Source organism: Erpetoichthys calabaricus, chromosome 16 (genome assembly GCF_900747795.2).
Source record: "Erpetoichthys calabaricus chromosome 16, fErpCal1.3, whole genome shotgun sequence".
NCBI classification, from domain to species: domain Eukaryota; kingdom Metazoa; phylum Chordata; class Cladistia; order Polypteriformes; family Polypteridae; genus Erpetoichthys; species Erpetoichthys calabaricus.
This window is the reverse complement of record NC_041409.2, coordinates 76,555,160-76,580,929: the sequence shown is the minus strand read 5'-3', so window position 1 is coordinate 76,580,929 and position 25,770 is coordinate 76,555,160. Positions and strand designations below refer to the sequence as shown.

Here is a 25,770-nt window from a genome sequence, read left to right as displayed (position 1 = left end):
CCCACCCTACTCACCGGATTTAGCTCCGTGTGATTTCTTTTTGTTCCTTTGGATGAAAAAAGACTTGAAAGGAAGGCGTTTTGCTGACGTCGAAGAGGTAAAACAAGAAACGACCAGAGCATTAATAGGCATTACTTCAGACGAATTTAAAAAATGTTTCGAACAATGGAACAAACGGTTAGATAAGTGTATTTCCGCCAATGGAGAGTACTTTGAAGGAGACTAATTGTAGTTTGTACAGAAAATAAATTAAACACGTTTTAAAAATATTTCCGTTTATTTTTGGGTCCCCCCTCATAGATTAAGTTGGGGTTTGGAAACCAATGTCTAAAAACTCTGCTTCTATTAATTTATTGAACTTGTCTGCAATTTTTTCCCATTACAAACTGAATGCACATAATCTGTAGGGCTCAATGTTGTGACTGGATGTTTTGAAAGGAAATGCAGTGATTATAATGTGCATGGCACAGTGCCTATTTTTTATTCTTAACCACCTCAATTACATGTGCAAACATAAAAATTGAATTACATTAATAAGATTTTTACATTTTTAATTACGTAGCTACCCACAAAATACATTTTGTAAATTCTGAAAGAAAAATGGATCAAGAGTGCAAGTATGGGAGTGTGTTGGAGATTATCTATGTGCTTTGAGATTTTACCACTTTATTAGTAATATCCGTAGGTAGTTTCATGTTTCACAGCAATATTTTTTTTTATTGAGCTGAATGGCATTCACACTCCAAATGTGATCCAAACTACATGGAGTTTTAAAAATATTATGTGAAAAAGGCTGTGTAAAATATTTCATTTTAAATACTTTTTTGAGTATTATTCTAAAATAATTGAACAAAAATATGGTACCTGTCCAAGAAGTAGGTTTTCTTTTCAGCTGCATAATGAATGTTCTAATTGCATTTGCTTGTGTGAATAAAGTGCCTTATTTCTAACTTCTTTCTATTCTGTGAGCCAGGTGCAGTGGGGAGTAGGAAGCACTCTCCAAATCTTCCCAAAAAATGCAAACACTGTAAAGAGCTTAAGAAAAATCGCAGCTTGGCTAGTTGATGGGAGGTTAAACAATATACAAGACCAAACCCTTTCTTTTTAGCAAGAGTTATTCAGTAGGTTATCACTGTCAAGTATGTTAGGCATAACGCACCTCCGCTCACGTGGTGGAGATGCCCAACTGTACTATATAAAGAAGGGCATACCTAATTTTGCCAAGGAAGGACATCCAGGAATGTAATTTGATAGTCCTGGACTAAAACCTTTAACTCATTTTCCACAGTTAGAAATAATGCTTGTTGTTTTTGGTTACTGTTTGTACCTATAGCAAAGCCTGGGTGGTTTCTAGTACTGCTAAGCCAGGATTTGTAGACGAATTGTGAAAGAGTTTAATTTTTGGCTTTGGTCAGAAACATAGTTTGCACCTTTTTTTTAAACAACTGAAAGTGCTGGGAAGTCTTAGTGCCTAGTGAGCCTCTATAGTAGTTCAAATTGACTAGAGATGATAGATGACTTGTAAAAGGAAGTGTTATGGGATGAAGTGTTTTACTGCCTACAACATATCAATTTCCCCACTTTACCAACTTAGAATTTGGTGTTTTTGGACTATATATTTAGATAATCATTTTGTTTCTAAACCCACAGATTTAAGAAAGACACAGAAAGAGACTCTGGCACTTCTGCAAGCCAATGGCAAAACCAATGGGTCCACCATGGATGTCAATCACCTCAACAGAGAGCTACTTCAGACTAGTAATGAAATTGATAATTTTGACTCCAGAAGCAACCAGCCAGATACAAACATTTTGCTTTGTCGTCCAACTGAAGTACCAATGCCAGTTGCCCAGACTGTTCTGGTAGATATGCAGCCAGATCTTTCTAGAGCTGACAACAGAGAGGAAGTTTCAGAAGAATTCCCTGCTGTACAAGCAAAGTTCTCAACCGAAGCGCTTGTTCAGGAACACCTCATCAGTCAAAGCTTAGCAAATGAATCTGTAGCTGAGGAGGTGCCTACTCATATGCCAATTGCTAACAGTATTATTAATTCAGATTTTTCAAAAGGCAATGCCTTGGTAAACTGCTGCAATTCTGAAGACTTGAATGATTCTGATATAGTTGACCAGATGCAGCAGCTGGAAAAGGCTCTGAGCAGAGATGGAATGCCTCTAAATCATTCTTATAGGAATGTGCATCTAGTGTCTCAGCAGCCTGTGGAGACCCTTGCCACCCCTATTTGCCTGAAAATGAAATAAATGAAGAAGCAATAAGTGGCTTACACATAGCTAATTTGGGGAGAACTCCACGGGCAGAGCACTGAGCAGAATGGCTGCGTGGAGCAGGCTGTTACTGTGGATGGGACTGTTGAATTTCAACTTGCTGATGACAACCAGGAACTGTTAACTCAGGGAAATGAACAGATATTTATACAGACTTCTGATGGCATTATCATGCATCACTCTACAGGGGGTATAGCTTCAGAAGGGATTGTCATCGTAACCAATGCAGATGGCACCACAATGCACATTCGCACCGCCTGATGGGGTCCCGCTGGAAACTGTAGAAGCACTCCTTGCAATGGAGGCAGAGGGGACATGGTGAAGGTATTCTGGTTACAGAAACACATCAGTGAACATGTAAATAACCTAAAGAATATTATATTTTTGTAATTTTGATATTATGGCCTGTGAGAAAGGCATAAATTATTTGTATAGAGATGAATTTTGACAGTGATTTTTTTTTTTTTTTTTTTTTTTTTTGCATTTTGTATGAAAAAATATCTATATATAATAAGTCTCCAGAACATCTTGAATATTTCAAGGCATCAGTGGTCATGTTGTTTTTTTTTTTTTGTTTTTTTTTTAATTATTATTATTATTATTATTATTATAGAAATAAATATTTTGCACTGTTTCAAGGCTACAGAAAACTTCCCGCAAGTCCCTATAGCTGCCCTGGCCTTTTTTTGTGTAACAAATCATTCTGATTTTCTTTTTGTTATTAATATTGTTATCTGCCATATGACTTTAGAATATGGTCGGGGCATAACAGCTGAATTTTAAGCAATCATTGATTATTTCTGCTTGATCAGTGTATAACTCAATATCTTTGACTGTATTCCATTTGTTTCAAAGCTTTTCCATGCAAACATCCTGCTTACTGACAAAAATAAGATTTGACAAGTGCTTTATTTTCTTTAAATCAAAGGAAGGAATTAGCCCAGACTATTTCATTTAGTCCACATAACCGACAATTTGCACATTTTGCACCTTTCTTAAAGAGCAAATAAAAATGAAACATGTTTTAAAACCCCTGCAATTCCTGCAGGACACCTCTTGTATGTGGCGTCTTAATTTCTTCAGTGAAAAACGATTGTCCCCTTCATATTTTGGCACGTTGCCTTTGTATGTTAACTGTGATATCAAAGTGTGTTTCCTCACCATCCGTGTCAGAGGTCATGCATACCTCGTTCACTAACTGAGGGCACCCCATATAAAAACCGTTCCTACCAATAGTTGTGTTGTCTACTATGGGGTTAATAGAGGGATGAGGAGTAGTGGTATGCCACCTTTGTTTGGGAACAATTGATAAAAAGAGGATAGTGCATTGCAATGTACGTGCAGCTGCCAGCTTTGCAGATGTTACCAGTAGCCAATGTTGGGGTCAGCTGCAATCTTTGCCAGAACTGCAGCTGAAATATGTTCAAAGTTAATAATCATGCATTGTGAATGAAAACAAATTCCTACGGGTGTCCCAAACATTTGTTAATTACTTACAAACCCAACTGCTTGTGTAAAATCAGTTAGCCTAGTCTTCCAAGATAACAATTTTTGGGTGCACAGGGTTTAGAACAGTGTGGGATATAGCACGACGAAGACCATTCTGAAGTGCTCTCACATCTCGACTGGCTCCAGATTTAAATTCCATAGACAAATCTGTAGAACTATCTGGAGCAACAGCTGAAAATACTGGCAACCATTCTGACTGAACTGTGGCATCTTTGGTGCTGAAGATTCAATGAAAATTGATGTTGCTTACATTCACAAGCTGGTGGCATCCAGCCCGGACAGAATTGCAGCTGTTCTTTATACTCATGGAGGAGTTATGTGCTGTGAGATTAGATTTAGCAAGGACTGTCTTTATTTTTTATGAAAATGAGCTTACTTGGGTAAAGCTGACAAAAATGTGGCTCTAGTTCTGCAAGATGTAATTATTTCAGCAATCGTGGACTTAATCTTTCAGGCAGATGTGAGGGTGTGAGTAATTGTTTATCCAACTTACTGTATATATTGTTATAAATTCATAAGGTGTGTATTCTAGGTGAAAAGGATTAATCTCCCCAGGTGCCATTTCTGATGCCGACATTGTTAGCCCTTTACCTTGCCATACTAAAAACCTCATTACATCTCCTGATGTTCCTGAACCATCTCGCAGCAGTTCAAGTGCTGAGGTTTCTCTGCCTCTTTCTTGTCTTCGATTTTATCCTAGCTGTGTAACACTTCCAATCCTGATGCTGTGGCCCCAAATGTTCTGTCTCACTTACGCACTCACCTGCGTTCTTTACTCCTTCATCCTGTCATATTTCATAGCTGTCTAGTGTACCTTCTATTGTTGTGCTTACACTTCATGTTTCACAGCCAAACATAACCCCTTAGAATGCTCACCTGTGTTTCATTATAATGTTTTGGTTTATCAGGGTTTTTTTTTTTAATTATATAAAGCCATGTTTGCCCATAGCAATCCTTCTGTTGGTTTCCTGATCACGTCTTCCATTGTTGTATTAATGCCACCTTTGTAGTAAAAGTGATCGACCTGCCTTGATGTTTGTTTTCAGATTTGGCTTTTAAGTGACATTCTGCTACTGCTTTGTATTTCATAAGCGTCCTACTGTTTTATTGCAGTTCAGTGGTAGTCCTGTCTCTTCTCTTCACTGCCTTCTACTCCCACCTTTAACATTCCCTGTAGCTGTTCTTCACACTATCATCTGCACACTTGTCACATCGACATCCTTATCCCTTTCATTTCTTCAGTGCCTTTGCTATTCAAGACAACATCTCTTGGAAGCACACAGCCTTGTCGTAGTCCTCTTCTTCTTGACTTCCATTCTCCAGATTCACTCTGGATTCTTTTAGCTGCTCTTGTCTCTCAGTAACAATTCACTACAAACTGAATGTCTTTTCCTTCAAGTGGTAAACGTCTGTTGATGTTTAACTCGTTAATTTATTCATGTTTCACTTTGATTACATGAAGGTCTTCAATAATCAATGAAGCCCATTTACACACGTTCTTTTGCATCCAATTTCTTATAAAACTTTGGATTTTCTGTAGCAGTTCTTCCCACCAATCCACACCACATCTCTGCAACTGCACTTCTTATCTTAACTTTCCTTCCCCTTCATACAACCTGGAAAAGTATCTTTATAGCATGACTTTTGGATTTATAAAGGTCAGGTTGCGGAGCATGCACTGGTACAGCGTGTTGCCACACCCACCACACAATGCAACAGCTTGGGCTCCTGGTTGGCCACAGGTCCAGTCCCATCCTCGGAAAATGACCGTCCATCTGCCGCAGCCGGGTATTAAATAGGTGTCCCCTTGGCCTGGTCCAGCCACTTGGGTCTTCAACAATGAGGATTACTCTCAGGGAATCATGCCACATGGCCGTACCTGACACGGTCTTATGCTGCAGGTACTGTGCCTCATTCAGGACTCCGTGAGCAAACTGTTCATTCGACACAAAGTCAAACCAGCGATACCCAAGGATTCTCCAAAAAAAAACCACAGTACCAAAGGAGTCCATTCTTCGTCTTTGGTCACTGGAACCATATGGCAAGACAGGAAGCACCAGGACTCTAAAGACATGGACCTTCGTCCTTTTGCACAGATGTTGGGTGTGCCACACCCTCCTTTCCAGAGATCTCATGACTCCTCATGCTCTCCAAATTTATCTACTGATTTCACAGAAAGAGTCACCCGAGACATGAATTTCACTGCTGCAATAAGTAAATCTTTCAACATGGTCGACAATCTCTCCGCAGACAGACACACTGCTGATGGCCATATTAATGGTCATTAAAGGCCTGGATCTTGGTTTTTATCAGGACATTTGCAAGCTCAGACTCCTCACATGGCCTCTCGAGAGCCCCGAATAGAGCAGCATTAGCAAAGTCAAGATCAGTGAATCTTTCTTTGCCAACAGATGCCACCCAGTCCATGGAAGAACTGAACTGGGGGACAAAAAAAAAAAAAAAAAGCAGAGGTTTTGTTTCCACTCTCCATGGCACTCACAGTACCAGTGTACAGGCCGGCCGTGATATCCAGCAACCTCGAGGCTCAAGATGTCAATTTATTTATACAGCACATTTAAAACAACATAGTAATGCTGTGGCCAAAGTGCTTCACAATAATAGAATAAAAGAAAAAATAATTTACATAAAAACAAATATAAATAAAATATATGAACATAAAATAAGATGCATAATAAATAGAAGTAATGTTATATAATCAGAGGAAACCATCAGTATTACTGAAGGTCATGGAATGCAAGTGAATAGAAATGAGTTTTTAAATCTTGTTTTGAACAGTTCATGCAGACGACTCCTTTATATGAGGAGGTAAAGAATGTCCCACAGGCCAGCTCAATTGTGTCAAAAGCTTTATGAAAATCGACAAAAGCTGCAAGGAAACACTGCCGATATTTGTGTTTGTGCTCCATGAGAACTGTTGCTGGTAGACTTTTTAGGTGTAAAACCAGACTGCTGCAGTCACTGGTAGGTGAAGAAGTGATCACAGATTCTATTGAGGACTACCCCGACAAGGACTGTGCATTTATAAATCCAGTGTAAAAATATACAAGTGGCAAAAACACAAGAAAATGAGTATAAAAAATATACTGTGTATGTGTATATATATATATATATATATAAACTTGGCCTATGCTCATTTCTACACAATTTACTATTTATAATGATCACAATCATCTTGTGATTGCAGAACAGCAATAAATATGTAAATTTGTAATTATGCATACGTGAACATGCCACGCTGGAACATCCTTGTATGGAGCGTGCTAATCAATCTCATACATATGCAGTCACAGTGCTGCAGAATGTCATGGGCTGGTAGAGCAAACTCCCACCTGCATTCGACATTTGCTGGCTGTGCGCCGTAGCTAGGAGCAGGTCATGTACGGCATTACAGCGCCTCTGTTTTGTTCTGTGGGGTGTCAGAGAAAGGCAGAAAGTTCCATCATCTGAACAGGTAGCTGCAATCACCTGGCACATATAATGATGTGATTGCTGTTAAATGAATTTTACAGACCAGTTACCTAACCAACAAGCCAGCCACCACATACAGCCCCATCACTTCTGCCAAAGCTACTTTGCTTCAAAATAAATGAATCACAGGTTGACCCTGACCATAGAGACATGTTTGTCAGCCACATCTTTGCATCACATAGGACTTGGGCATTATTGGAATGTCACATGTGCACGGTTTACAAAAGCAGCTTCATTCTCACCAGTGAGCCTTTATTGCAATTTGACTGCTGTAAAGTGCCGTGATTATGTTACAACTGGGCACTACTGCAGATTTTGTAATAACTGCCTATAAGCCATTGTGTTCGTCTGTTTACTCAGTTGCTCCATATCCAGGATTACTTCTCGACAGTCCATGTGGCTCAGAGTTTTTCTTGCATATTCCTTCTCATTGTGCGTCAATTGCCTTCTATGATGAGCTTGACAGTTGACAGGTATCGCTGCTTTTTCTTTCTTTTTTATTGCAGTCGTCTTCATCATGTAATCACCTTCTGCAATTTGCTTGGTTATCAGCAGATGTCCCTGCTGTTCTTTTCCTCTCCACTATGTCACTTGGTGGCATACTCATTTTGCTGTAATAAACATATGACCACAGGTCACTTCACTGAGGCTGCTGCTGCCTAAAGTTTGTTTTTTTTCTTCAATTTCCAGGACGTATCAGGGTACTGTATACATTTTCAATTAAGACTAAGATCAAGATTCTAGCCCCAATAGTAACTCTGAGACAGACCGTAGCATTTTATTAGATTTCAACCTGTCTTAGTTACTTGCTGTGCAACCTGTCTAAGTAATCAACACAGACTGCAGTGTTATCGTTTGAAGGGTACCATGCAATGCATGTGTCTCTGTTATTTGCCATTTGGTATGAGATTTGTAAAAGCAGTTAATGTTTGTGGTGTGAGAGCTGCTGGAATGATAAAGGCTATGCATTTTAGTACTAAAAATGTTTGTGTTGCTTCATCTTTTTGGATGAAAGAGACATAGCAAGTGGATGGACTCTCAGACGCGTATCCTTTGATGAAGGTGAACTAGCTGTGCCACCTGTCTAAGATGAGTTGAAATAATAATCAATGTAGACCTCATTGTTAACATTTGCAGTGCATCACTTTTTGGAATGTAGTCTGATTTGAAAACAGTAATAAAATGAAGGTGATGTTGGCTTATTGCATGCAAGGACGTTCATTAGTCTTCAAAAAGTGTGTCTTCTCTATATTGGGTGCCCTGGACACAAAGGCTATGAGAGGAAATAAAACTTCATTTTCTCTTCAGTTTTCCAGTCCAAACAATTTGTGTGCTGCGTTTCCAAGGGTGAATTACAAATTGGAAAGAGTTACAGAAAATACAATCGAGTACAAACAGAGCGCTGCTTTTGGCCAGTGACTGTTACCGACATCGTCTTTTGTCACCAAAGAGTCATTTGGTTCTAGCTGTTGGTGCCTTCTGTGAACAATAAGAACCGTTGTCCTTGTTGTATGGGCCTTCTGTTGAAACAGACATTATTTCACTTCCTAAAGTGTCCGGTGTCCAGTCTCTAGCAACATGCTTTCTAGTAGTAGTTTGGTACCCTCTTCCACATAAGGCTGATATAACCAGGCAGACAGGTATGTCATCATCAGGTCTTGGTCAGACGTGTGTGCTATTTCCTCAATGATGGTTTTCTTCAAGGAGAGCTCTTGCCTGTATGTGTCCAGTAGTTTAGATGAGACCTCATCTGCAATGACAATAAGCCTTATTTAAAAAAAAAATAACAGTTGCATACTGCATATCATTAAAGGAAGTGAAAATGAATTCCACACAAGGTCTTTCTGCTTGAAGTAAGTGCTACATTTACATTTATTTGCTTAGCAGACTCTTTTATCAAAAGCAACTTCCAAAAGAGCTCAACATAATTGAGTACACATCAGTCTGGGGGTCTGTTTAGAAACAAGTGTGACAGCACAAGGTTACAAAACCAATCGGCACACATGAAGAGCTCAGAACAAAATACAAGCCAATTACAATTCCAGGGTTACAATATCCTCATATAGTTAGACGGAAATTCACCAACCGCTGTTTAAACACATTGAGGGAGACAGAAGTTTGAACGGGCAGCAGCCAAGGGCTACACAGGAAGACAGTCTGGACTGAGATTTGATCCCATACAGAGGTGTCATCACCAGACGACCTGAGTTAGTAGTTTTTCTAACAATGACGGCTTAGTTCAACATTCTTTATCCAAAAAAATATGATTTGTGAGTAGAGGGCTTGGTTTCATTTTAAGCTTGCAATACCAATCAACATTCAGAGTTACGTGCTTTTAGCGACATGTTGTTTGCACACATGATAAGAAACAGTGAAGTACATTTTTTTCTATAACACCTGCCAAGTTGCTATTTTTTGTTCAGAAGATGGTAGAAAGAGAACGGAGAATGCCAAGTTTGACTGAGTAAAAGTAATTAGTAACTTCTAGTTTCCTGTTGGCAGACATTTACTCAAATCCATTTTATGAAGCAAATCTAATTTTACAGTTTTGTGGCAATATGGCCTTGTGATTTTTAGACATTTTAAATGAACTTGGAGTGAATCACCTTTGAATCATTGTAATGACATAGTGCTACACGTCAGACAATAAAACTACAGCGCACCAAGCTAAATCACCCGTGTGCAATTTCCCACTGTAGACGTTTTCTGCGGTACATGCAGCAGCTAATTATTCCTAGTCCATCAGCATCTTTACGAGTGCGAATCTGTGATGGTATCTTAAATCATCGATGTTTCAAAATGACAATGTGAACTTTTAAGACATCACACAGCTGAGGCTGTCAGCTCTCTTGCACACAGCCTACCCCTCCGACTAACATCAAAATCAATGAGGTTTGGTTTTATCATAGCCAGTCGCTGACAAGTTGGTCTTACTTATGAAGTATGTCACATTAGGCGACTGCCTCCAACTGGCTAAGATTATGCAGATGAAGACTACAACCAGAAATCGCTGAAAAAGTCATCTAATGTGATGTGGGCCTTAAAGCAACACAACAAAGCACCATGGAAAGCAACTCATTGTTTTCAAAACTTTCTGTTTTTGGGGTTTAAAAAGGACAGTGCAGTGGGGATGAAAGGCGAAAATGGAGGCTGTTTGTGTTTTTAAACAGAAACATAGTTGTGTTGATGTAGCAAAAGACCTAAAGTCGTGTCCTACAGAAGTTTCTAAAAAGCATAAAAAGGTTTCTCGTTAGCTCTACACTGTATTTCACTTGCAGCATGTGCAGTCACGAGGGTGACACGAAGGCCTGTTCAAATGATGGGCCATCCTCATCCTGCGTCACACTTAAATTCTGTCCTTTTAAGATCTTTTGCATGGAACAGAACTTGCGTGGCTATTTTAATAATAAAGTAACTTTTCTGCTTGTCCCTGTAATATTGTTACTAAAATAATCAAAAATGTTCACTCACCTGCTGGAGGGTCACCTGATTGTTTTTTTTTCTTTTCATATTTAAAATAAATAAGTTGGTTAAATACTATGCTCCGCATAAGTATGCATTTTGTTAAGGGTTTTAAAATGTGGATTCAAGTCTCAGTTATGAAATAGATTAGTAACAGGAATCAATAGTCTAAGAGTAAATATAACTCAGAATTTAAAACCTACAGAGGAAGATCTAACCAGAGCTCTGTATGTATGCTTCCATCCATCCATCCATTTTCCAACCCGCTGAATCCGAACACAGGGTCACGGGGGTCTGCTGGAGCCAATCCCAGCCAACACAGGGCACAAGGCAGGAACCAATCCCGGGCAGGGTGCCAACCCACCGCAGGACACACACAAACACACCCACACACCAAGCACACACTAGGGCCAATGTAGAATTGCCAATCCACCTAACCGGCATGTCTTTGGACTGTGAGAGGAAACCCACGCAGACACGGGGAGAACATGCAAACTCCACGCAGGGAGGACCCGGGAAGCGAGCCCAGGTCTCCTAACTGTGAGGCAGCAGTGCTACCCACTGCGCCACCGTGCCGCCCCTGTATGTATGCTTAAAATGCAAAATACAATAAGGTGTGCATCTTAAAATAAGGTTCAGTTTTTTAAATGTTTAATATGAAACACACCAAACTGTTTAGTAAGCCAGGTGTTGAACAGAGGAATGCTTCTTCCAGTTTCTCCATGCTGAAATTTTTCCAAATCACATATTGCTTTTATACTTAAAGAAAGCTTTTCCATTTTTGTCACAATACGAGTCTGAAAAAAAAGCAAAAGAAAAAAAAACGTTACTTTTAAGTACTTGAGATCTCGAAATCAGTTACACTGTTCAAAATAGCAATACTGGTCGATCTTTGGGTTTTACCATTTTTCCCAAGATCTCCAGTAACTGAGTACAACATTCCTCCAAATCCTGGTTGGTTTCAGAAACGTTGGATCTCTTCTGAGTGACAGATGATCCATCACAATCCAGCTCAACATTCGCTATGGTTTGTGCACTGGAAAACAAAGAAGAAAAGAAGGTTGCTAATGTCATTCAAGGGATTATCGACATTGTTTATATTTGTACATTTAAGACATTGTACATTTTGAGATACTACTGATTGCATTGTGTATTTGCTTCATCTTTGTTTGTTTTTTTTCTATTTACTTATTTGGCAGAATCCTTTTTCCAAGGTGTCTTACATCATTTGAGATACAGTTGGTGACCTTTCTTTTGCTTTTCCAGTTGGACCACAGGCAAGTGAAGTGACTTGTTTATCATCACACAGTCTTGGTAGCAGGATTTGAATGTCCAAAGTCCACAGCCTTAACCCCTATGTCACACTGCTTTAGAAAGTAAGCACCACATGAGATTAGATTATGAAGCCTACATGTTTGTTTTGGACCAACTGCCTTTTTGGCCTCCTTCACCACTACTATCAGTTGTCACCTCCCGGACTCCTGACCCCTTTTCATATAGGAGTCCCTTCTTTTTTTCTTGTGTCATAGTTGGCTACACCTACTCCTACTGGAATATCTGACAGCCCAAAGACTTTCTTGGAGTACACCAGGACACCTAGATACCTCAGCATTTGTTCATCTCTCTTCCAGGATGGGAACTCAAAGCCCAGGCCCCAAGACTCACACAAAGTGTATAATAAGACCAGCACCCCCTAAGACAGCTCTCCAAGGACCACTTTCTGGTTATGCCTCTAGGTTTTGCTGTTGGACCCAAACAGGACAGTAAAACCACACAGACAATTGTTTAAAGAGTTTCTCTCATCTGCCTAGGTGTTTTGTGATGCATATGGCATATAAAGCTTCACTTTCACATTCAAGGGATGGTTTGTTACAAAGAAAACACACCCTTTTTGTTACAAACTTAAGACAGAACAATGCGGGAGCCGCTGAATGTCAAGTGTCTTAACACACCTTAACTCTCTTATCCCATGATGATAAAAGTTTTTATAAGAGCTTGCTTCTCTAATGCAAGATATCATTCTCCAGGCTAGGAAGCCTATCTTTCAGATCCGCAACTAAAGAAAGTGTCCACAACCTCTTGAGAAAGTAGACTTTCTCAAGCTCTATTTAAAGCCATCTCTAGATATTTCACTAATTCTTTGAAATTCTTTATTAAGGTATTGTTGTCATGTGGAATTTTGCATACAAGTTGATAAATATTTTGTATGTCTTTATTTGTAACTTAGACAAAGAAATGTAATATTAGTGTTACATTAGTGAGAAGCATTCATGTTTACCCCAAACCCCCAGGACTAAGTCAGGAAAGTGAATTTCATGATAGGGTTGGAGGGAAGTGCCTCAAACAAGTTTGGTAAGTGTTTCTCTGCAGGATTCTCAGTCAACCCCCAGAGGAAAGCCAGGCTGCCTAACTGGCAAACTTTAGCTCAACAAATGTTTTTGTGGGGGTGGCAGAAGATGTTTTCTGTTCCCCCATTAGTCTGAAGTATGGCTGTTTGGAACTGGCTTGTATCAGAAGCCTTTAAGTACCATGACACCCTATTGGCTGTAGGGGTTGGACAGAAAACCTATAAATTTGCTTGCTTTACACAGCTCTCTCTCTCTCTCTCTCTCTTACCAAACTGATGAATGACCATCTCACACCATGAACTGAAAAGGGCAACACAATGAAGAGCACAGCTCGGCAGCCATATTGAGACAGGCAATGCGGCCTGTTCTGAAGAAAGCCGACCACAAAATGATGCCTTAACTAGAGACATTTTAAGTAACTAACAAGTCTGTGTGCCACCTGAAACTACACATCAACATTTTATCAGGTTGCATGGTTGCCAATATTCAAATGTACTTTGCATATTGTTATTATTTATGAATATTATCAAGAATACACTGTTAAAATTGTAACTTAACTCCTGCTTGTCTTTTACTACACCTAATTGCCTGAAGTTATAAATGTAGAAGGGAAGGTCGGGAGAAGTTATATACTATAATACCTTATAAACAGTGGTACGTCTGTGAGATTTGAGGCATTCTGACAAAGGCTACATATTAATAATACAAAAGGGGAAAGTAGAGTAAAATATTACTCTACCAAGACAAAACAGGTATGCAAAGAAAATATTGCATGCATGTGAATCCCCTTCCCAGTCTGAAAATAAACCGAATTTTCAAACATGCTCTATTTCCTGAAATTGTTTTTTAATTATCCTTTCTCATATCTGAATGGTACAAGGTAGTAGCCTAATATGTCCATAATTACTGCACTCAGGTATAACTTTCTTTTCCTTGTGTTAAACAGCAGTGCTTCCACTCTATGGGCATCTTTTCATTTTAAGTTGACTTAACCTGAGTTAGCATGTGTATCCCTCGTTCTCTCTACCTGACGATTTCTAAATTATGACCCTGGAAGCCTTAATTAAACATATCCAGCACAGTAACATGTGTACCACATAACTGGTGTCCCATCTGTTAGTTGTCAAAAGCAAGTCGACTTGCTGTGTATTATTGGTGATGTTTCACCATTCATCTGTCTGTCTTCTTCAGTTTCATCTTGGTGTCAAGAACCTCTAGATGAATGTGTTAAGTGGATTACATGACTAGATATGTGAAATTGTGTAAAATAACTACATTACCCATAAGAGTTTACATGCCAGGAAAATTCCCTACCATTCAGTTGAAGTAAAGAAGCTGCTTGGATAACGTCCTCAAGAATACACAGCAAGTCCAGTTACTTGGACTTACTACTGATAAACAAACCTTGATCTAAATCAGGGGTGTCCAACTCCAGCCCTGGTGGGCCACAGTGGCTGTTTTCCTTCCTGCCATTTTCTTCATCAGGGGGCCAATTTCTGCTGTTAATTGACTATTCCCTTCATTTTAATTGCCGTTTTTTGCCTTAAATGGCAGCCAAACAAAAATGAAATGTGAAGTGAGCCAACAGATGACCAGCTAACTCCAACCAGTTTCTTAATTAGAAGACAATTCCTGTTGTTAATTAAACCCTTTATTTACTTCCATATCTTGCTGGTGATGTCATTCTGCCCCAACAGACATTTCCAAAACTGTTGATTTTCTTTTTTCTAAGAGAATCATCAAACTTTTTATGGAACTGAGCAGTTCAATATTACTGAGACATTCATCATTCTTTATTTTCAGATATTGTATGATGGACACAGGTTAGCTTTGTGTATCATTATTGTTTGACTGCTAATTAAGAAAGAAAAAAAGGGGTCTGCATCTTAAATAGCAAGTCAATTACAAATAAGACAAAAGAAGTTAATTAGCAGAATAAACTGGTCACTAATTAAGAAAATGGTTAGAATAGAAGCCTGCGGCCCTCCGCCTAATCTAAATGAGTGAAAACCTTCATAGACAAACAGCGCCCCATTTAAAGGTTTGCAGAGTACCCTCTAGTGGTCACAAGATGTACAGGTAGTATTATTCAAATGTACTTTATTCTTCCAAACCGAGCAGTTTAGATGTGGTAAGTAACCAACCACCTACCCTAGTAAACACAGTGCTTATGTATATTATAACAATGAAATACAAAAATACATGCAATTCAGACATGTCCTTTCAATTTATACAATTTAATTCGACCCAAATAAAAGAAGAAAGGACAGAGAGATGTAAAATCTGACAATATTGAAAACTTTTTAATTTAACACCAATACTTACTCTTTGCTGATTTTGCTGTTTACTGCTTTGTTTGCAGCTTTGAAGCCCTCATCATTTAATTTATCCCACTTCAGAATGAAATTGTGCCAGTCTGCAGCATTATCCTTGATTTTCCTTGCACTGTTGTTTAGAATGGGCTTTCTATTACTGTAAGATGATGCCCCTGAACTCTGCACTGCGGGATTAAAAAAGATATACCTGTAGATATTAAATACAACTTTCTTTAAATGCATAAATAACTATTAGGAAAACAACTGTGTTTACATGTCAATACTCATTTGTACATAACCTGTCAATTACTGAATTAACTGTGCATAAATCAGAGTATTTTGAAAGTAACTTGTTTGCTCTGGGTTAATGTGCTATATAAGTCTAATTAAAAAGGCTGTTTGGCAACAGTTAGATTTTTTATAAATAATGTACTTTTAAACACAGTAAATGCTAATCTCCAATAGCTATTGCTTACCCCTTTGTGTAGTTATTTTCAAAATTTGCTGCTTAACCCTTTGTAATCCTCCTGGTTATTTTAATGCTTTTCATACATTACTAGTCCGCAGGTATGACTGCTCAGCATAGGCTTCTCTAAAACACCACCTTCTGACATTCTCTGGACATCTTCTCTTTTTACTTTTTTTTTATTTTAAACCCAACATGTAGTCCTTAAAGGCATGCAAGACAGACATCTGCATAGCTGATCATCAGATATCCCATGCCAGTCAGACCACTACTTCTAGGTGCATATTTATTTTTGTTACTTTGTATTCTATTACAGATAGCACCAATTCCTTAGCAGTATTTAAAAAAAATGTAAAGTCATTTTTCTTTGTTGGCATACATCAATATCTAATTGTCTCTTCCTAGTGAGATAACCCTCAAAAAATTTGAACAAAGCTTATTCTACACAATAAATTACAAAGAATAGCAGAAAGTTTTTATGAGTTTTCAAATACCAAGTTTTCACTAGGTATATCATCATTAAGATGTTCTGTACAGACTAGACATAAATATGTACTGCGTATGCACACAGATTCATAATAAAGTTGTTATTAATCTTGTAGTGTACAACAAAAATAAGGCACAAATGGTATAACTTTTACATAATGTAGGCTTAAGGTAAAAGGGTACCTGTTGTGATCCTGATCACACCTAAATACGCTGCGTACACCTCAGTTCAGTTTAAAAATAAGAGGCCATTCCTTCCATCAGGTTTTGAAAAGATAAATGCTTATTTGTTCATTCATCGTATCTATCTGGTTATTAAATAACTGGTGAGTCAACTTTCAAACAACCTGAAGTGGGAGTTTGTCCCGAGTTCCTTCTACCTACTATACTAAATACTTGTTTACGCTTCAACATTTAGCCCAATTCAGTTTGTATTTATTTGTTCATATATTTCATCAGATTAAAAGTATGTTTCTAGAAAGTCTCCAATTCATAAGACTGAGTTTCACCTGTATATTCAAACAGGATCAAGGATTTAACAGGTTGTTCTTCTCATGACAGACTGTAACTGCATTACAGGTGACAAAGACTGACAGAAATCTACAAGTTCAGTCTCACAGGTGATTTGTAGATTTTGAGTTAATATGTTCTTGATGTGTTGTCTATTTTTGCAAATATATAGCTTACAATCCATCTATCGGTTTCCTGGAATGATTACAGTGTCACAAGAACCTAGAGCTTTTCTCAGCAGTATTTGACATAATAATGCATTAATCAACGCTGGGCAGGGTGCCAGTCACAGCAGTCCAATTAGCAGCAATCAGTCGGCCTTCTCTGTACACCTAACAGATGTGGGAGAAAACTCATGCAGGCAAGAAGAAAACAACAATCGCTGTACATTCATTATCATTCTGTCATTAATCTATGTAGTCTCTGGCAATGGAGGGAAGGTTTACACCACACTACTCTTTAAGGCAGGGGTGTCAAACGCAGATCGTGGAGACCTGCAGTGGCAGGTCCTGTACCTTCATAGTTTGTAACCAATAACAACTGCTAGATGGCCATACACCTTAATCCCACTTTCACATGTGTGACCATCACATAACATCTGTTTAAATAAAAATGAAGAAATGCGAAGGCGCTCAGCTCCATAAAATATTTGGATGTTGCTTTTAGAAAAAAGGAAAATGAACAGTTTGGGAAATGTTTGGTGTGGCAAAAGGAGAGCTGTAAAAACCTAGATAGATAGATAGATAGATAGATAGATAGATAGATAGATAGATAGATAGATAGATAGATAGATAGATAGATAGATAGATAGATAGATAGATAATCCCAGGGGGAAATTCACATACTCCAGCAGCAGCATATTGATTAAAAAAAAATAAATAAATTAAAAGACTGATAAAAATGCAGGTATAACAGACAAAAACTTTGTATAATGTTAACGTATAGCCCCTGCCCCCCCCCCCAAACCCCCCCCCCCCACTCCCAGTAGCACTAAACAGTCACATAGTGTGGGGGAGGAACAATCTCCTCAGTCTGTCAGTGGAGCAGGATGGTGACAGCAGTCTGTCGCTGAAGCTGCTCCTCTGTCTCGAGATGATACTGTTCAGTGGATTCTCCATGATTGACAGGAGCCTGCTCAGTGGCCATCACTCTGCTACAGATGTTAAACTGTCCAGCTCCGTGCCTACAATAGAGCCTGCTTTCCTCACCAGTTTGTCCAGGTGTAAGGCGTCCCTCTTCTTTATGCTGCCTCCCCAGCACACCACTTTGTAGAAGAGGGCGCTCGCCACAACTGTCTGATAGAACATGTGCAGCATCTTATTGCAGATGTTGAAAGACGCCAGCCTTCTAAGGAAGTATAGTCGTCTCTGTCCTTTCTTACACAGAGCATCAGTATTGGCAGTCCAGTCCAATTTATCATCCAGCTGCACTCCCAGGTATTTATAGGTCTGCACCCTCTGCACACAGTCACCTCTGATGATCACGGGGTCCATGAGGGGTCTGGGCCTCCTAAAATCCACCACCAGCTCCTTGGTTTTGCTGGTGTTCAGTTGTAGGTGGATTGAGTCGCACCATTTAACAAAGTCCTTGATTAGGTTCCTATACTCCTCCTCCTGCTGCCCATTCCAGATGCAGCCCACGATAGCAGTGTCGTCAGCGAACGTTTGCATGTGGCAGGACTCCGAGTTGTATTGGAAGTCCGATGTATATAGGCTGAACAGGACTTGAGAAAGTACAGTTCCCTGCGGTGCTCCTGTGTTACTGACCACAATGTCAGACCTGCAGTTCCTGAGACGCACATACTGAGGTTCTGTAAGATAGTCCACAATCCATGCCACCAGGTATGAATCTACTCCCATCTCTGTCAGCTTGTCCCTAAGGAGCAGAGGTTGGATGGTGTTGAAGGCGCTAGAGAAGTCCAGAAACATCATTCTTACTGCACCACTGCCTCTGTCCAAGTGGGAGAGGGATCGGTGTAGCATATAGACAATGGCATCCTCTGCTCCCACCTTCTCCTGGTAATCGAACTGCAGAAGGGTCTAGGGCGTGGCGGACCTGTGGCCTCAGGTAGTGAAGCAGCAGCCGCTCAATGGTCTTCATCACATGTGACGTCAGAGCGACAGGCCGGAAGTCATTCAGCTCACTAGGACGTGATACCTTTGGGACTGGGGTGATGCAAGATGTTTTCCAAAGCCTCGGGACTCTCCCCTGTTCCAGGCTCAGGTTGAAGATGCACTGAAAAGGACTCCACCGCTCCAATGCACAGGCCTTCAACAGTTGTGGTGATACTCCATCTGGACCCACTGCTTTGCTGGCCCAAAGTATCTTCAGCTCTCTGCTTACCTGGCCTGCTGTAATTGTGGGTGGGGGGGGAAACTCTCTCCTATGCTGGTATCAGCAGAAGGATGGGTGGAGGATGCAATACTCCGAGGTGAGAGTGGGTTAGGGTGGTCAAACCTGTTAATGAAGTTGTTCATCTCGTTTGCTCACTCCACGTCTCTCTCGACGGTGGCATCCCGCTTCGAACTGCAGCCAGTGATGATCTTCATCCCATCCCACACTTCCTTCATGCTGTTATTCTGCAACTTCTGCTCCAGCTTTCTCCTGTGCTGCTCCTTCGCCACCCTGAGCTGGACTCGGACTTCCTTCTGTACGCGCTTGAGCTCATGCTCATCACCGCCTTTAAAAGCCCTTTTCTTCTGGTTCAAAAGGCCCTTGATGTCACTTGTAATCCATGGCTTGTTGTTAGCATAGCAGCGTACTGTTTTTACTGGAACTACAATGTCCATACAGAAGTTGATGTAGTCAGTAGTGCAGTCAACAACCTCCTCAATGTTCTCACTACATGATCCCTGCAGGATATCTCAGTCCGTAGTTCCAAAGCAGTCTCTCAGAGCCTGCTCTGCCTCAGGGGACAACTTCCTGAATGAGCGTGTGGTTGTAAGTAGCTCCATCACTCTTGATTTGTAGTGAGACTGAAGCAGAACCAGGTTTTGATCTGCTTTCCCAAGCGCAGGCAGAGGCAGTAGGCAATGAATTTAATTAACAGCAAAATCTGGCTTCTATTTAAGAAACTAGTAAAAGTGAAGATGGTGGCCCTCCAAGAAAGAAATACAGTATGATAGATTAACTGGAGTAATTGCATACAAATAAATACCTGGGAGTGCAGCTGGATGATAAATTAGACTGGACTGCCAATACTGATGCTCTGTGTACGAAAGGACAGAGCCGGTTATACTTCCTTAGAAGGCTGGCATCCTTCAACATCTGCAATAAGATGCTGCAGATGTTCTATCAGACGGTTGTGGCGAGCGCCCTCTTCTACGCGGTGGTGTGCTGGGGAGGCAGCATTAAGAAGACGGACGCCTCACGCCTGGACAAACTGGTGAGGAAGGCAGGCTCTATTGTAGGCATGGAGCTGGACAGTTTGACATCTGTGGCAGAGCGACGGGCACTAAGCAGGCTCCTATCAATTATGGAGAATCCACTGCATCCACTAAACAGTGTCATCTCCAGACAGAAGAGCAGCTTCAGTGACAGACTGCTGTCAATGTCCTGCTCCACTGACAGACTGAGGAGACCGTTCCTCCCCCAAACTATGCGACTCTTCAATTCCACCCGGGGGAAGGGGGGGGGGGGGGGGACATTGACATCATACAAAATTATTGACTGTTTTTACCTGCATTATTATCAATCTTTAATTTAATATTGTTTTTTTTTCTTTTTTTTTTGTATCAGTGTGCTGCTGCTGGAGTATGTGAATTTCCCCTTGGGATTAATAAAGTATCTATCTATCTATCTACAAATTAAGAAATTGGCTTAAATGAAAGCATGCAGCCATTGTGGTCCTCCAGGGTCCGAATTTTATACTCCTTATTTAAAGTTTGTTTTTATGTTGCAAAGAAATGGCCAGAATGACAGAGATAAGAACAACATTTACATCATCATTATTATTATTTCTATTCTGCTTTTCTTAGTTAAGGTCAAGGAAGCAACACAATCAATTGGGCTAACCAGGCCTCATTATCCCCAGTAACTTCCTCCAGAACATCTTGTGGTTCCTAGGACAGTCAAGAGATACAGTGTTTTTCAGTGGGTCGTTCCTTGTATACCTCTTGATGGTAGCATCCAGGGGGCATCCTAACTATACGCCCAAACTACATCAACTGATTCCTCTCAATCTGGAAAAAGAAAGGTTCTACTCCAAAGTCGACCAATATTGCTGAACTCCTCACCCTGTCATAAACAGTATGACCAACAATTACGCAGAACATCCTTTTGGCTTCTTGTACTTGCAATTTCAATCTTTTAGTCATTACACAGAGCTTGTGATAACAATTGCAGATGTTTGTCTGTAGTAATAACAACAAAGTAAAGGTCCTGAGACACAAACCATTGACCTTCAAGTTACAAAGAGGCAAAGTAGCTTTTATCGCAGGCAACAACAGGAGAATCCCTCTTGTAGGGAGCTACAAGTGATCCAATCGTGTGTGCAATGTCAGGCTTAGTTTTCTCCCATGCACTTGCACACAACTGAACCGTTAAATGAGAGACTCACGGGTAAACCGACAGCTTCGTCTGCAAATGTACCTCTTACTTCTCCAACACAGTCCAGAACAATATGTGTAGAACTGCTTCACCTGCACCGATTTGTTTGTCAATCTCACAACCACATCCCCCCTAACTTGTGAATACGATCCTGAGGTACTTGAACTCCTCTACTTGGGGTCAGCTGCTCACTCCTTAAATGCAGGAACAAAAGCCGTTTTTTTCTGGGAGAAGACCATAATCTCAAATTTGGAGGTGCTAATTCACATCTCAACTGCACTGCAATCAAGCTGCTAACTGTTACAGCACACACACACTGGAGATCAGACTCTGATGAAGAGGAGCATGTCATCTGGAAACAGCAGAGATGCAACCCTTAGGTTCTCAAATGGGATACCCATCAGACATGCAAGTAGGAATTTCAGTGTATTCTGTACACTGGATATACAACTACTACCACCAAAACTCAGCTCACTATTATATCTTATTCATGATACTTGTGAAAAGGAGAAGGGCCAAGACACAATTCTAATCTTGTAGAACCTTCCACAAGATATCACGAGAATATGCAGTCATATTTTTTTACAGGTCCACAAAATAAACGCAGTTAGGATTGGCAAATGTTCCTTAACCTGGGAACTTTCCCATGGGGCAGCTCTAGAGTAGAAAAGAAATAACCTTTGATCATCCATCCATCCATTTTCCAACCCGCTGAATCCGAACACAGGGTCACGGGGGTCTGCTGGAGCCAATCCCAGCCAACACAGGGCACAAGGCAGGAACCAATAACGGGCAGGGTGCCAACCCACCGCAGGACACACACAAACACACCCACACACCAAGCACACACTAGGGCCAATTTAGAATCGCCAATCCACCTAACCTGCATGTCTTTGGACTGTGGGAGGAAACCCACGCAGACACGGGGAGAACATGCAAACTCCACGCACGGAGGACCCGGGAAGCGAACCCAGGTCCCCAGATCTCCCAACTGCGAGGCAGCAGCGCTACCCATTGCGCCACTGTGCCACCCTATTTTTTTGCATTTATATAGCACTTTTCTCACTACTCAAAGTGCTCAGCAATTGCAGGTTAAGGGCCTTGCTCAAGGGCCCAACAGAGCAGAGTCTCTTTTTGGCATCAAGATTTTTTTTTCAGAAACCTTCAGGTTTACAGGGGTGGGGGTTGATTCATTTTCAATCCTATTTTTTTGGAAAAATTGATCTATTTGTATGGAAGGATTACAATAAAAATCAATAAAAAAAAAGGAAGAAACCTTCAGGTTCAGCTTTGGAAAGCTGCATTGGCATCAGATTTTTGTTACAACATAATTTCTTAATTTGAATCCAGGACGCATATTTATCAAGCATCTCAGAACTACTCCTAGGAAATGAACTAAAAGTCACACTAGGATAAAAATTTGTCCTACCTCCAAGTAAGACATGAGGAGCAGTTATGAAGTGTCCTACTATCAGTGTACCTGTGTGATATTTCCTGTCAATCACCCATCCAGCCCCATCTATCTAGGTAATATGCTGGCTACTACAATACAGTTCGTATCCATGAGCACCTGTGCATTGATACTGTGATTTTCATTTGAGATTCACATATGTATCTTCTTCCACACTTGGGGCAATATTCTTAAGGTGTGTGCCAATTTGCATGCATGCAACTTGCTTTAACATTACATAACATAGCATGGTAGGGAAATGTATAAATCTGTGCATTACCTCACGCAGTGTAAAGGTATTAAAAGTTTAGTGCAAAATTTGAGAAATGCTTTGTTTTGACATACCCAAATCATCACTATTGCAAAGCTGCATTTTACATGTAACACTAACAACATTTTCATTTTGTCTGACAGTACATGGATTCTTTGGTGTAGATGGAGTCATCACCTAACTTACAAAATTTGTGATGAATATTAGTCCATCTTTGTCAAATCAACTTCTTTTTACAAGTTCACCGTTATCCGACATTTCCAAAATGGTCAGCCTTTCGCGGGATGTGCATGCCAGTCTCTGACTGAATGCCATTTTCTGGCAGTTCATAGCAAGTTAGAAGCAGCTTGTGAGCTCTCCTAAATCCTGCTTAAGTTGGGAGAAGCTTCCTAAATTAGGAAAATTGATAAAATGTTTTTGCTACTACTCCTGAATAGGCCCAAAATTGCATCACTCTCGAGATTTTTGAGCCAGTTAGGACCATTTTCCCACTCCGAGACGATTAATAAATATGGGCACAGTTCTTGCTGATAATGGAATTTGTTATTTTATTTGGTAGTTTTCATTCAGAAAATTCTTATGTTGCAGTTTATTCTTTCCCCAGAAAATAATCAAAATGATTTAGGCAGATTAGTAATTATCAGTCCTTTACTTTCTTCCCTTCTAGTTCTTTTCAAATATCTTATTAACTCTTTCAGGGCTGATGTTGACTTTTGTCAAAATTCATGGGTAGAGGACGGTAATCGGCTGTAAACTGCGACAAAACTTGCCCTTACTTTTTAGTTCGACTCTCTTTGCTTGAAGGAAAGTTACTTGGCTTTGTTGTTTTGACCTCGATTCCCTGCGTATGCATGAGTAGTGAAGAGTAAACAGCCTCTAAAATGGCATTGACATCTGGTGAGACAAAAGCAAATGTGCAAAGCAAAATACTCCATGGACGTTTTATGTATTATTGCTGAATCGGACTCTGAGTTTGATGCAAGTGATCTGGAGATGGATATCGATAACTAAAGTGAGGTACCAGCATCAGCCTATCAGTCCCCAGCTGATCGTGGTGCTGAACATGTTTGTGTAGCTGATACGCTTACAGCAGCATTCGCCTAGGAGGACCACCACTTATGATGACAAGAGGTACAAAGCATATTACACCACACTGCGACTGCCACTGTCGCTCACCTGCTGTGCGAAGATGGAGAGGTAGCTGGCTCGCCGTGCATTCCTGCTGACCAACAAGCTGCCCCTGCACAGCCACTGCTGCCAGAGATGCCGAGCAGGCGCCAACAGCAGCCACAGCATGTCATTTTAGGTTGATTTATGCGTTGTGTACTTTTCAGAAAAATTAGGTGTTTTTGGAAAAATTATTCAGCCCTCAAAGAGTTAAAATAGATAACTCAAGATGAACACACACTGGTTTCAATAGGATCAATTTAGATGATGAGCTCCTAGTTATTTTGTCATTTGCATCTCACTGTTGAATGGCACATCGTTAACCAAGAAGCAATTAAAAACATTGAACAGTTATTTATGAATAAAAGAAGCAATTAAAGGCTGGGAATCATAACAAGCATGTTACCGAAAATGAAGCAAAAATATGTTTCCTGAGCAATGACTGGATTCGAAGTTTAAAATGTGTTTAAACAAAACCTGCAAGTAGAGAAGCCTTCCAGCATCAAACTTCAGGACCCCTGGAACAAACGGAGTCAGACGACTGTGTATCTAACCAGTATTCTTCAGCCTCCTGTAAATGTTCTATCTCCTGCCCTGCTCAGTATAAAGCGGATTTAGAAAATATATAGATGACTAGATAAAATAATTTAATGAAATGTTGCTTTGGCAATCATTCAAAACAACTCGAGGTGTTTTGGACATCAATTTTAAGGAAGTAAAAACGGCGGCACGTGCTCTCTGTCTCTGTCTCTCTCTCTCTCATATATATATATATATATATATATATATATATATATATATTATTATTATATATATATATTGTAACTCTGGTAATTATTTTGTTTTGCCGTTGCTATGCCTTCAATCAAATTCTTTCTCTTCTTATTATCTGTGCTCCAGAAGATGTTTTGTCACAAATGACGGATCAGCTTCTACCAAATTCTTTCTCTTCTTGGTATCTGGGGTCCAGAAGATGTTTTGTCACAAATGACGGACCAGTTTTCAAACATGTTTTATGCAAATGAAACTGTCATCGATTTATTTACAGAATGAGCTACAGTTTAGCGATACAGTCGTACGATTCTGGACTGAACACCATATTTATGGTATTTCTTGCTTATGTGACAGCATCTTGTTTTGTGTGCATGTTGATTTCTCATTTTACTTACTCAGTATTTTTAATTACTACGTAAGCGCACCAGTATACATTGCAATCATTTGGAGACGAAAGTTTTAGTTCAGGATACAATAGGAGTCCTTACCGTCCATTCGGGATTTCAGATATTTCCTCGGTGAGATACAGATTTAAGTGTAGGAAGTCTGGTCTGAAAAAAGGTTATCTTCAGTTTCAAGTATAAAACATCAAACTGTCTTTCTTACATGATAAACATATGTATTGAAGTGAAGCATTGTTTTCACACACACACACACACTTGTACGAAGAGGCGGAAGTGAACAGTCGCGCCT

At 40.0% G+C, this 25,770-nt stretch overlaps 2 protein-coding genes across 3 annotated transcripts in view; one reads left to right on the top strand and one right to left on the bottom strand.

The window, feature by feature from the left end:
* The window catches only part of znf839 (zinc finger protein 839), a 37,896-nt gene extending 34,562 nt beyond the window's left edge, over positions 1-3,334 (top strand). For both annotated transcript variants that reach the window (XM_028821497.2, XM_028821496.2), the window contains exon 8: positions 1,651-3,334. In XM_028821497.2, coding sequence (XP_028677330.2) covers positions 1,651-2,258 — 608 coding nt within the window. In that variant the 3' untranslated portion in view covers positions 2,259-3,334. The remainder of the gene's footprint in view (positions 1-1,650) is intronic.
* A 3,275-nt stretch (positions 3,335-6,609) lies between these two features.
* On the bottom strand, positions 6,610-25,770 carry cinp (cyclin-dependent kinase 2 interacting protein). The gene is made up of 5 exons (XM_028821499.2): positions 25,566-25,770; positions 15,416-15,590; positions 11,646-11,778; positions 11,410-11,539; positions 6,610-9,030 (listed from the first exon to the last, which is right to left on the bottom strand). The coding sequence occupies exons 1-5, from the start codon at positions 25,570-25,572 to the stop codon at positions 8,828-8,830; spliced, it is 648 nt and encodes a 215-aa protein (XP_028677332.1). The 5' UTR covers positions 25,573-25,770; the 3' UTR covers positions 6,610-8,827.

What these genes read in the sequence shown, in the direction of transcription:
- cinp (XM_028821499.2), bottom strand. An exon ending in AACAGCAAAATCAGCAAAGA is followed by an intron (nt 11,779 to 15,415) that starts GTAAGTATTGGT and finishes TTTGTTTTCCAG; the next exon opens with TGCACAAACCATAGCGAATG. An exon ending in TGGAGATCTTGGGAAAAATG is followed by an intron (nt 11,540 to 11,645) that starts GTAAAACCCAAA and finishes CTTTTTTTTCAG; the next exon opens with ACTCGTATTGTGACAAAAAT.